The sequence below is a fragment of the Silurus aristotelis genome (genome assembly GCF_946808225.1).
Source record: "Silurus aristotelis genome assembly, chromosome: 21".
Lineage (NCBI taxonomy): Eukaryota > Metazoa > Chordata > Actinopteri > Siluriformes > Siluridae > Silurus > Silurus aristotelis.
This window is the reverse complement of record NC_139594.1, coordinates 15,918,600-15,932,453: the sequence shown is the minus strand read 5'-3', so window position 1 is coordinate 15,932,453 and position 13,854 is coordinate 15,918,600. Positions and strand designations below refer to the sequence as shown.

Here is a 13,854-nt window from a genome sequence, read left to right as displayed (position 1 = left end):
GTGCAATTCTAACAAACTATGAAAAATGTTCTTCTATACTTACCAACACAACCGACATTAATATCCAGTAGACACTTTTCCAACCCATGCTCTGAGATTTTATCTGTCTAAAAAGACAAGAAGAATAATAAGAAAAGTGTTTGACAGATATTAGGTCCAGGCTTACATAAGATTCACTGTTTGATTTATTGTCAAGCAACTGTTTGTGTGGAATTGTGCATGTTCTTCTCATTTCCTCTGAGTTGTTCAGTTTTCACCCACCTTCCAAAACCATGCTGGTAGGTAGATTAGTTACACCAAATTGCCCCTAGGTGTAAATGAGTATGTAAATGTACTTTTGATATCTGTCATTTGACTGCCACCACATTCATGTCTCATACCCAGGGCTCACCTAGGCTTTGAATAAGATCCTGACCAAGATAAAGTGGTTACTGAAGATGCATAAATAAATAAGACAATTAAACTATCAAGACTGTGTTAACAGCATGATGTATATTTGGCTTTTCTCAGGCACTTGGCTTCCTGTCAAACTGCCTTTCCCAATGGATCTTTTTAGTCACACCTTGTAAATCCACTTTTTTTTCGTGAGATAATTACTCTGCCGTGTAACCAGACTGCCTCAGTGCGTGTTTGCTTTCAGCACCTCAGCGGGTAGCCCTGCTGATGGACACCATCCAGAATGCTTCTGGATCCACTCTGCCATCTGATACTGCTTTTAATTCGACAACAGCCAGAGGTCTTACTCCCTTCCTTAGTTGGGCTGGGAAGAAATTTTTATTACTATAATTCATCTTTACACTCACACAGACTTTTTTTCAAACCTTTAGTATTGATACTTCTTATTAACTTTTGTGCTGAAACCTGCACTGCGGATGCAATTTCGGCTACCATGTACCAATAATATTACAGTTTGACATAGTACAGATGCCATATGTACAGTGAAACTGGATTCTCTGCAGTCTACTGTCCGAAGTGCTTTCTGTAATTCATACAGCAAGATTTTACGCTTCAGTTTACTGACAAAGCAAATAATTGTGATAAAATGTTTGTTCAAGTTAATAGATCAGGGATTGAGCAAGTTGTGGGTCTTATAATATATACAATTGATGGGCCATGCATTTCACATCTAGGTCTTCAGTGGTGTCCTACCTGAATCAATCCACCTCTTAATACATTTATGACACTTCAGCTGTAGAAAACATCGATATTATAGAGAAACGCAGTATAACAGAGAGCTGCATCAGAGACAAGAATGCATTGAGAATGAATGTCATTACTAAAGCAAGAAACCCAATAAATACAATTAAAAAGTCTCCTTTTAATGTAGCAGAAGCATCAATATTAACCTCATAAAATGGCCACTGGTTTTCCATGTGCATTACAATTTTCCTGGGAATTTTAAATAAAGGCAAATCGTTCCTTTTTTTCAGATATTATACAGGAAAGAAAAGTATGAATGCTGAATGAAAAAGCATAAAAATTGTTTTGAACTGCTTTGGAATACTTTTCCTCATGACTTCCGTTTCCGTTTGTCTTGTAAATGCCCTTGTAATTCTATCTACATCCAATTAAATTTTATCTCCGCTTTTAGCCATTGTGGAATGAAAAAACAGCTATTAATTCCACACAAATATATTTTAGCTTGTGTGGTTTGCTACATATGTGGGTTGCCAGCTCTGCCTAGGGCGCTCTCTGACCATCCAATCAAAAGACGTGAAAATGCTGAAATGATTGGATGCCTTCTAGAGGGTCTCAGAGTGGCCAAAATTGCAAGTTGATTGGTTAAAGCAACAACTTTAAGGAGTACTTACATCAAAATAGCCCGCACTGCTGACTCTACAGGGCTTATAGCAGATAGATACCTTTGACTTACATGTGATGTGACGGCTGAAAACTGATAGAAATGCTTTGAAATTAAGAGAAAAAACTATTGGGAATTTAAATACGTACAAGTTTAAGCCAGCAGGAAAGGACTTGCTGGCCCTGATGGCCCACCACTGCTGCATACGTTTTTAGCAAATGAGCAAATGAGGTTGTTTCATTTTAGTTTTATTTTTGTGAATTTTTTTGCAAAATTGTTCAAACCCTAAACTAACTTTTAGCCATAATGAAGAATCCTCAGCAACTGCAGTAGGTCACTTTTTGATGAAGCAGTGAAGCTCTGTCAGTGACTGACTGATTCACCTGTGCTGCAGGTCATTTATACTTAAAGCTGTACCTAAAGGCACAAACAGCTACACATTATAATGAGTCGATTTCCTGCCAGGACAGCACCAACCTCTAACCATCTGTATTGCAACCATTGCAGCAATACTAATCAGCAATAGCATTAGGTAGGAAAAACGACTTTATTGTTTGGCATAACTTGGTGCAGACTCTCATGTGCATTTTCTGAACATTTGGGACTTGTATTATTGTATTATTTCTTCATTGTGCCCATTCAAACCCAGTACTGGAAGCCAGTTCATCTCTGGGTATCACACAATCTGCTCTATGGAGGTGGGAGGTAAATGGGGAACCAGGAACAAATCCAGAAAGACATGTTAGAACAGCCAAAAAAGAAAACACACAGATGGTAACCTGAGCTCTTAGTCGACCCCAGTGCTCTGCAACTGTGAGGAGTAATGCTACCAACTTTACCACCATGACACACTATTAGTTATTTTTTTTACTTTTTTTTGTTCATCTTGGAATTCATTTTTTGTAAGAATTTTTTTTAAAATAAAAACAAAGATTAGTTTTTTCAGTCTCATTAGAATGCAAACCTTTTTGTGTAGCTGCTGAAGATAAATGAAGCACTGGGAAAGTAGAAGACCTTAATTGGCTCTAACTTTTTAATGTTTTCCTCTCTACTGTTCTGTATTCTTTAAAATACGCATTATAAATTTTTCCAACAAAAAACTGCAGTCTAGGTCAGCACTGTAAACTGCATTGACTACAAACACAGACATATAATCTGCTGATAAAAGATCCAGTCAGACAGTCTGAACTACTGAGTCTTTTGTGTTTAGTGCTGCAGCATTGCTATTGTTTTGCCAGCTGAGGACTTACTGCTCCTTTTCATTTCTGAGATCGTAACTGAAGGAAGAGAAACGACAGCGCAGCTCACGTCGGTATCATCTCTCATTTGTGAAAATGTGGCGTAAGTGAATTGCCAGTCATTAAAGTCAACTGTAATGGAATGCCTAGGATGCACAATGGCACAAAGCAAAAACAGCAGACATTAATTAGAGATGAAGACATCCAGCTTAGTGTGATTCATCCCCTCAAAGGTCAAAGAAGCATGATGGAGATGACAATAAAAACAGCACACTCGTTACGTTGAGTCGTGGTTTAAGCCCTGCAGTTTTTCTTTGTGGCCCAGCATTAAAGCTTGCTGCAGTAGGTATTTCATCTGGCATATGCATGTTTAGCTCGATATTTCAGTTTTCTATTTTCCATTTTATACCCTGAGGCAATTGCCCCATCTGAAAAAAGCACCATTATGGTTGGTTAAGAGTGTTTGGGTGCACGAAAATTCTCCATCCATTAGAGCTGCTGTCAGCAATCCAAAAAAAGAAAGTATAGCACCTGTACAGCAAAGAGCCATTAACCAGCTTTAATAGGTATGACATGTATATGGCCCAAAAATGGACCAAAGCATTCTCAACAAGTAGATGGGAAAAATGCATTCAATGGACTGTCCATAATTTAGCAACCCAATTACAAAGCGTTACTGACATATGCCGCACTCTCTCTTGCAGCAAAGCTATGTGTAAGGGCTTGCTGCTTGATGTTTTAACAGCATTTAGTGCCTTTCCAGCTCAGCATCAACATTTATAATGGGACTGCGAGATGAGTTGTCACTTTTGGACAATCAAATGTTTTTCTCAGATGACATAAAGTGATAAAGTCAATCAGAGATGAAAAGAACTGATGATTGACTGTTGAAGCCTTCGGATGGCAGCATGAAGAATCTGAAGATCCCACTCCTCGTACTATTTCGAGCCCAGAATATGACAAGTGATAGATGAGGTGTGACGTTTTTCCATTTAAAAAATGCTTGTTGGCTAGTCGTTGCGTCGTCCAAGATGTGTTCTGCCGAAACGAAGAAACCCGTCTGGAAGCAATACCACATAGATTAAGAATTGTATAGAATTGTCCAGATGAAATCTCTAGATCCATTGTTTAATGATGTGCTGTAATGATGTCTTGAGGCTGCCCCCACCACACACACACACACACACACACACACACACACACACACACACACATTGCAATTGTGCACTTTCAGACCTCGCTCTATCAGAGCATGTCAGTTTCATTTAAAGTTATAAGGAATTCTAACACCAAGCTGCTCAGCATCCCATGTGATTCACTGTGGATTTTCTCAGCTTTATTATATGATGACAGATACTGTTTCACAAGAAGGTTCAGAAAACCAGGGTGATGCTGAGAAGAAGCAATGCTGCATCATTGCTGTTGTCAGGAGAGCCTTCAAGTGAAGATGTTCACAGTCTGGCCGATGACATTTTGTGTTGGTTTGGCTCAGTTTTCTGCCACATTGTGTCTAATGTTGAGAAAAAAAAATGCTAAAATGTTAGGCTTGCCAGCGAAAATTAGAGTCCATGTACATCTAGATCAGATGCACATTTTGCACATTTGGTTTCCATTTTTAATAAGGCTAGGCTGTGGCAAGGCTCTGGCTCCACCACAGAACAACCAAGTTAAGCATTTACTTTGTGCCACTAACAGAAAACATTTTCAGACATCAAACTGGCATCTCAGTTATTTCACAAGGTTTATGTCGTCAAGGTATATTCATCATGTTGTTCAGGATGCAAGAAATGAAAACCTGATCGACCGCTCAGAAATTGTATTAAGTAAAGCTAAAAGAATGAAATATAAAAGAATATGAGAAAAAAAAAAATGAGAAGATTCGAGTAAATAAATGAAAATATATTATATAAAGATATGGTGGGCGGACCGACCAGAATGGCATCCGAACGCAGCAGCGTCAACTTGCTAATATTGTCTCTCTGCCTGCAGTGTGTAGACCTTTCATTATTTGAAAACATTTGATACATCATGAAATGAAAAATACAACAAAGGACAATCAGAACTATTGAGCAGACAGAATCCTGTATCAGACATATGTGGCAACATTTCTCTCCTAAAACTTCAGCCACTGGTCCCCTCAGTTCTCAGATGTATACGGACAAAAGATGTGATGCTACACAGTGGCAAACAGGGCCCTGTCCCAACTTTTTTGAGATATGTTGTAGCTATTAAATATAGAATAACCTTATTTTTTCCTTTCAATTGTATATATTCCCAGTTTAAACATTTGAAATGTTTGTATTTATTTATTTATGTTATGTACTTATGTTTTTATTGTGAATAGAATATGGATTTATGAGATTTGCAAATCATAATCTGTTTTATTTACATTTTATAGTGTCCCAACTTTTTTGGATTTGGGGCTGTAGATACAGACATGTACAGCATTATGAGTGGTTTGGACCATAGAATTTATGCATCACGAATGTGCTTTTTGTACATCCCATTCCACATTTTGTCTCCATTTGCTTTTATAATAAATTCCACTCTCCTGGGAAGATGTCCCACTAGATTTGGAGTGTGGCTTTAAAGATTTGTCCTCATTTAACCATAAGGGCGTTGGGGTGGAGGCCTGGGGTGCAGTCAGCATTCCAATTCACTTCAAATGTGTTCAAAATGGTTAGAGTCAAAGCTCAATAGCAGGATTAAGATCCTCCACTCTAACCCATGCAAACCATATCTTCATGGAGCTGGCTTTGTAAATAGATTATACTCTTATACTGGGACAGGTTTGAGTCTGCTAGTTCAAGTAAAGGGAAAATGTAATGCTACCAAATCAAAAAAAAGAAACATCCTATGCAAATGTGTGCCTTCGATTTTATGGTAAAAATTTTGAGAAGAACCACATATTGTCCCAACAAAAGTCTGGTGTCCCAATACTTTGTCTATAAAGTGGACATTAGCTCATGAGACTAATCAATACCAGACCTTTGCTAGGTTTTATTGTTTGTGAATTCATCTGGTGTATGTTGCCGTTTGAAAAAAATAAAAGCCACAACAGCTGCAATGAATTAAATATAATACCTTATTTTAATTTAGTTCATGTTAATTAAAATGTACTTTATATGCCAGGATTAAATGATGGTGATGAATGATTGAAAGAAAGAAATTGCACTTCATGACAAATTCCTATTTCATCAAAAATGCACAGTTCAGTTGATAAAAAGCAAAACAAGAAATAGATATAAAGACCATAAAGCAAGACATACTCCTATATAATCTTAAAAAAAAACAGCACTGTTTGATACATTAAATATGGTGTCATATGGTGTCATAGGGGTCTGAGAGCAAAACTCTTCTCTACTGATGATGTGGAAAAGCATCAGATTGACTTCTAAAATGATCACAGTCTGCTAAATGCCTGAAATAGTGCTGGATTGTGTTTCACCCTGTGGTACTCTAAGAACTCAAAGCTAAAACAACTCAGCAAATAAGTGTTACAAATGTGTATGTTTCTAACTGTCCAAGTTAATCATCCCAAATCAGTGTGGAATGAAAAAGAATGGAATGATATAGAAAAAAATGTTTTGATATTATTAAATGTAATATCATTTAAAATATCATTTAAAAACCTTCTGCAAGCAACTGAATGTTATGATCTTTTTTTTAATTATACTGTATTTATTGGATGATCATCTGCCATACACATGAAATAACTGTGATACCAAGGTTCAAACATATTCATCACATTTTATACATTTAAAAATATTTTTAATAATGTAATAATCCTAATTATATATTTAATGTAAATAAGTGAGTTTGGTATTTTTCAATGTGGACTTATTTTACTTTGGGTTTTCTACATTCCTTTGGGTTTTCTGCTCTTTGTTGTAGATATTGTACTGTAGATTGTAGATTCTGTTGTAGATTCTTTCATTATTATATTTCTTGGTGTTTCTTTGGTTATGCCTTAGCAATCATGGTCCTGTTGTTTTAAATAATAAATAATTATATCTTTTTTCCCCATCCTCTAGGACAGGAAGGGGAATGATGTTTTCCCAGTTTCAATGGGTTTACATTAACATATTTATCTTTAATTTCGTTGTTACATTTAAAAAATTAACACATAAAAAATGTGTGAAAATAAAATTAATAAATCACTTACAGACTGTGCCATATGGTGTAATATATTTCAAAAGAGTATATATAACAGTGATATCATTCAAAACACTGTCTGTGTATGAGCTAAACCCAAAATCACTGCATACCCCACTTTATTACATTACAGATCAAACTGCACAGCATTCAGAACCTTAAAGTTTATCTCAGCTGGATGGTACGAATTATCCTGGTGATTACCCTTCTGAGTCATTGCGTGCTTACCCTTGAGCGAACCTTTATACAAATGTGCGATTTCACTTAACCTGAAACTCTGCACCTCACCGCCATTCGCCTCTGTCTTAAGCATCTTCTCTCAATGTCTGATTCATTGACCCGTACTTTCGTTCTGAGCTGAGCCTTCTGTCGTGACGAGTCACATTTACACCTAATCCATCATCAGTCCAGCTCTGAGTCAGCCAAGTGCCACATGGGCTCGAGCTTTTCGGCTCAGTTCATACAGACGCATGCAGTCCGCAGCAGATCAAGGACACTTATCCCAGGAATTAAAGGAGAATAAAAGCAACTGAATAAAGAGGGGGAAACGACACGTGTCAGTTGTTGAATAGGAAACGGTCTTGATTATGATCGGTGTTTAGTGCTTATGGGGCAGAATGATAACGGTTTATTAAATATATAATAAAATACTTCAACAAGGCCAATCACAGATTCCTATTCTTCATCGCTTTTAGTAAAATAGTGAAGGTTTTATCTGGGTAGTTTATTGAGCCCATTTAATTGTGAATATCACCAGATCTCAGAGAACCTTGCCATTTTTATTTGCTGTGTTCGTTGGAGGCAGGGAGTAAAGATCTTCAACACGGTCATTGTTCCATTCTCCACTTTATTACATTTCATTCTCCATTCTCAAGCACCTGGTTATAACTAGAGATTACAGTTTAATTTTGCCTTCATGCTGCTGAGGTTTTTCTATCATAAAACCACCTAATATAGGATTCATTTTAATGTGTTTGTGTAATGTGTAATGTATATGTTTTAATTCATAATTTATCCTCTATTAGGGGTCGCCACAGCAGATCATCCGTCTCCATACCCCCTCTGTCTTTTACATCTGCCTCTTCAACCCAACTACCTGCATGTCTTCCCTCACCACATCCATAAACCTCTTTTTTGGCCATCCTGTTTTCCTCCTTCCTGGTGGCTCCATCCTCAGCATTCTCCTACTGATATACCCCATGTCCCTCCTTTGCACATGTCCAAACCATCTCAATCTCGCCTCCCTCACCTTGTCTTCAAAACATCCTACATGCGCTGTCCCTCTAATAAACTCATTTCTAAATCAATCATCTATTTATTCGTGTAAAAATGTATATATCAAGGTGTCCGAATCAGCCCAAGATAACAAAAGCTTCCTTGTGCCAAAGATTTTTTATCACAAAATTATACCAGTTTACACCTTTTCATTGTATATGATACATATTTTAAAGTGTTAATGTATCAATCCCCAATCAATTTAAAATAAATATAATAAGATATATAGTATATATGACATGTATTTTAATAAATGTTCATAATTTAAGTAAACATAAATGTTACACTTGTGGCATTGTTAAGATCTAAACTCATGACCTGTCACATACACTTTGTATTTGGCAAGGCAATTTGTACTGCTCTAATATTCAGCTAGGTTACATAGTGAGACTTACAATAATGTTTGCTAACATTAGAGAGATTTGTTAGTTTGCTGTTAGCAATGCTTTTCTTGCACTACTTGGTTTACTTGGTTTTCTACTTCAATTATTGTTACCATAGCAATTAAATAGATATTAAAAACCATAAGAATTATTTACTAATATCCAGGCAAAATGATCTACATATTACCATGCAAATTTTACCTAAAAATGCTCTGAATGTGCTTATTTGCACTTTACCTTTGACTTTTAGTCATATCAATAGCAAGATGTCTTGATGTCCTAATGATGTATTTTTACAATTTTTGGGGAAGTAGAATCATAAAGACACTGTTCCTACCTCACTTAACTTTCTATTCAGTGCTCTACTTTACATATGAAGATATTTTCTCAGTATAAAAGGTATACACTAATACCAGTAGAAACTTTACAAACTGCCTTCCTATATTATATTTCTGTTCCTTTGGGAGAGAATAATGCTTGTAATAAGTAAATCAATGTAATCGATTAAGTAATTCCAGGGTTTTACTGAGAGGAGCTTAAAATTGGATGTTTTTATTGCACTGTGCAATTTTAGCTATTAATGTTCTCTTCTGTATTTTCTAGTTTCAAATTCTTTTCATGAATAGTGCATTTTTGTCCAAGATTTAAATAGGCAAAGGTTTTAAAGATACATGGATTACAGATGATGCTCAAAGTTTACTGATCTTTGCCTTACATCATGAAAAATCAAGACATTTATATGGGTTTGTAGAGAAATTATACCACTTAGTAATCACAGGCAACAACTCAAATGGTCAAAAAAAGGCATGCAAATATTTTATTAATGTAATACCTTAACTATATTTTTTTAAGTAAATAAGTGAATATTTTTCAATGTGGACATATCCACTTTTCTCTGGGTTTTCTGTTATTTGTTGTAGATATTTTTCTCTATTATATTTGTATCTCTTTTCTATTATATCTTTTTGGTTGTGCTTTTATGTTCATGCTTCTCTTGTTGTAAATAATATCTTTGTCATTGTTGGTACATTATATCTCTTTGTGCAATACCCTAGCACAGAAATGTGATTGATATTTTCCCAATTTCCCTGACTCATAATTGGATTGCTCACTAAAATTGCTTCTGAGTGTTCAAATTTTTTTCAGGATCTTTTAGTGACTTTGGGTGTTACACTCTCTATTTACAGATGCATTGTATTATTGCTATTGAGACTATAAAGCAAAACTTTCCAAAAAACCCTCTCTAAACCATTCAGAGCCAAAAAAATCAGCATGTTTTATTTTTCCACCAAAATAAGAGCACTGATGGTGTCAAGTATAGATTCCACCACTATTTTAAATCTTGAGTTCCTGTCAAATTAAGCCCACTCTCACACTGACACAATGGACTATTCAGCTGCAGTTCATATATATATATTGTTCAGATGTTCATCTATCGCTTTCTTGTTTTGTTTTTGTGTACTAGCCTGCAATATTTAATACATTAATTTAAAAGTGTTTTTTTACTTCTCGCATGTAATTTACAGCACAGTGAAATTCTTTTCTCTCATATACCATCAATATTAAGAATTTGGGGTTAAAACACAGGGTCAGCCACCACACAGAACCCCTCGAGTACAGTGTTAAAGGTCTTGCTCAAGGGCCCAAGTGTGACAGCTTGGCAATACTGGGGCTTGATCTCCTGATCTTCTGATTAGTATACAATATATATATTCTAATATAAACCACTGCTGTTACACACTGATCACATTTATGGAATCCTTGCTTCATACTTGACCACTTGCTAGCATGAAAGCAAAAATATTATTTACATGTGTTTGATTAACACACCAGTTCATACCGAATAATATATTGGCGTGGGGGCTCCAGTCGTATATATGATGCTGCTTAAACTTTATGCTCTCTGCTCTATTGAAAAGCAGAAGCAGTGTGTCCAGATTAATCTGCTCACTTCCTGCCAAATGCCCTCCAAACTTTTTTCTTTCTATGGCAGCTTTCTATTACTGCATGTTTCTAACTACCATTTCAAGAGGAGACGATAGAGCTCAAAAAGAACAGCTAGAAATAAATGTCTGGTGCTTTTTCCTGTTTTATAAATTTGCAAAACCTACCTTTGATATATATATATATATACAGTATATAAAACCATCCAGCATTAAGAAATATAAGAAGGTTTGTTTAGAGCCTTCAGTTTTGAGTCATACATGCTTTTAGAAAGTAATTTGGAAAAATAAACAGTTTTTCGACTCCACAGGCTTCTGTGACACAATGCATTAATGTTTTTCCGCACTGTGCTGCAAAAATATATTTCACTTTTGAAAGAACAAAGTTGTTCAAGAGGGTTGACGAGATTTTCATTCAAGTTGATTGAACACGTTTCTCATCAAAAGTGCTCATGCATACCGCATCTAAAAACAATTTTCATAAAGGCCATATCTGTAATGAACTCTCAACATTTTCATTAGGTGTGATAAAGGCGTATTACACATTTCTTGCTTACAAACATTACCTGTAAAAATACAATTCACTGAATAGCAACCTTCGTTATGCGTAATTAATTCTTAATGTATAACATTATGTGTAATAGTTGTAAAAAAAAAGCATATGCTCAATGCTTGCTATGATTCATGGATTATAATTTAATAAATAATATAAAATAATATTATTATTCATTAACTGCACACTGAAACTCACTGGTTTATCCCTCAATAATAGAAACTAGCAGCCTAAAAGTATGGAAGTCCTAAGAGTCCACGACTTAATTTGTTTGTGATCTCGACATAACAAAAGTAGTTTTCTTATTATCACCCGATTTTAACGTTAAAGCGAGTTTTCTCTTATCATAATTGTAAATATTTTTGGTGTATATCATGGATTATGCATTGGTGTCTTATCATAAAACCTCTATCATAAAGTTGCTTATTTCCTGCAGAAAATATGTACTTTATTTTCTCCATCGAGAGAGAGAGGGGTGTCCCAGAGGAGAACCTGACAAAAATGAAGGAAGGTAAGGTAGACCTTATGTTAAGATCTATGTCATGGTAAAAGAATTAAGTCATGATAACAGGACAAACACTTGTAAAATTAAGTCACGATCATTATAAAACAAGGAAGAAAAAATATTATGGACTTAAGACTGTACAAAAGTACTACTTGTAAAATGTATATAATAATTAGGCTATACCTAGTATCATGTGTCTGTCAATAATCTGATCTCATATGACAATATAAATATTCAATTATTTATTGCCAATGCAGATTCAAATCAAAAGTGTGCTGCTGCTTTGTCCACTGACGGTAGTTTATACACAATGGCAGCTGAAACACGTCCATTGTTAATGGACTGAGATCTTGATATGATGCTTGAGGTAACACTTGACACAGCCCTTGACTTGATGCTTCAGGCATCCAGTTAAATTCAGGGTTAAGCGAATCCTGGCTACAGACAGGAAACTGCTACTACACTATGTGCTGAATAGTGATAATATTATAGACTGCACATATGTAAAAACAGATAGAGCAAAATACATTTTATCGCATATAAATGAGCTATGTAAATGTGATGTACATTTAACCCTCATAAGGTCTTCGTTTCCTGTTTACAAATCTGGTCTTTGGGGTCTATATGACCCCAACAATTGATAGAGAAATTATACAAAAATATACATTTGTAATTATACAAATAATATATATATTTTTTGTTTACTTCTCATCTATTCATTAATGCTGTGTTTTGGGAGATATGAAGTACTTTTGTACCTATTTACCACAATTCCTCAACTACACCATAAGCTTGCATATGAAATATTAATTTTTTATGAAAAAATCACTTAAATGATGATCTAAATTTTCTGATTTATGCTGGATTTATAGATTTTTTTTGACAAATGAAGAAAAAATATTGAGTTTTTTTCACATTTCCCATTCATTTCAATGTGGGGTCATATTGACCCCGAAGATCAGAAGTGTAAAATTTTTTTTTTTTACATACCTTCAGAACAACCGAATCAAGCCCAGTTTTTTTTGTGTGTGTATAGATAGATTATGTAGGAAAAGTCACCAAATATTATTCCACTCAGATGAAGGGAACCCTTTTTTTTAATCAAGGAAAAGTCGATTGGGGTCATATAGACCCCAAGGACCGATTAAAGGTTAATTCACATAAAGTTTGAAAATCCCTCTAATCAAATAAACCTATTTGTTCTATGTTTCACACACCAAGGATTGGCTAGCTGTCAAATGTGTTCAGATAATATTTTTTGAAAAATGTTGTCATTTTTATTAGCTTTAAAGTGAGTAAAAAGCTGATTAGATGCAAATGCTTCAGGAAAGGCCTTAGTTTCTTTGAAAGATGTGGCCATTTGCCAGATTTCCGTTTTGATTTGGTGTTCGACAGTGATTTATCTTTGTAGTTTTCTCCCTATCTGCATCCAGTAGTATTTGCAAATGGATGATGTCGTTTTGCTAGCAAGTCACTATTCATTTTTCATTTGCAGCTGCTGATTTCTACATGAAATGATGAAAGTGGACTTTCATTTAAAACTAAACCTTCAGTCATGGTACCTATTTTTAAAAATAGCTATAAGTAGAGAAAACGTAGTCCTATTTGCTACTGAATCATACTTATACTGAATTATACTGAGATGCAGCTATATGTAAGGTGAGTGGAGTATATATCATTCGATTATGTAGGGCAAGAATATTTTTCTGCAGAAAAAGAAAGGAATTTCTACAAATAGCCTCGTTTTTTATGAGACCAGACAGAAATCCAATGTAAGCCTGCTAATAAATTTTAAATGGGCCTTGTTTTGGTAGTCCTTGGAGGCAAATACTAAATAAATGTGCCTTATAGAGGCATCTGAAAAGGTAAAATAGTGATGGCTTTGTGTTTGATTAATGGAAAAAACTTGACAATGATAAATCATACATGTGGGTAAACAATACCAAAATAATCTTCGGCACTCAAATAAGGAAAGACCATGCACTAGAAACTCATTTGAAG

The 13,854-nt window shown here is 35.2% G+C and overlaps 1 protein-coding gene across 1 annotated transcript in view; it reads right to left on the bottom strand.

Moving 5' to 3' along the window:
• Positions 1–13,854, bottom strand: part of calcr (calcitonin receptor) — a 66,150-nt gene that overhangs the window by 35,066 nt on the left and 17,230 nt on the right. The window contains exon 2 of the mRNA XM_083523657.1: positions 44–107. Within this exon, the coding sequence (XP_083379783.1) occupies positions 44–88 (45 nt within the window). The 5' untranslated portion in view covers positions 89–107. The remainder of the gene's footprint in view (positions 1–43; positions 108–13,854) is intronic.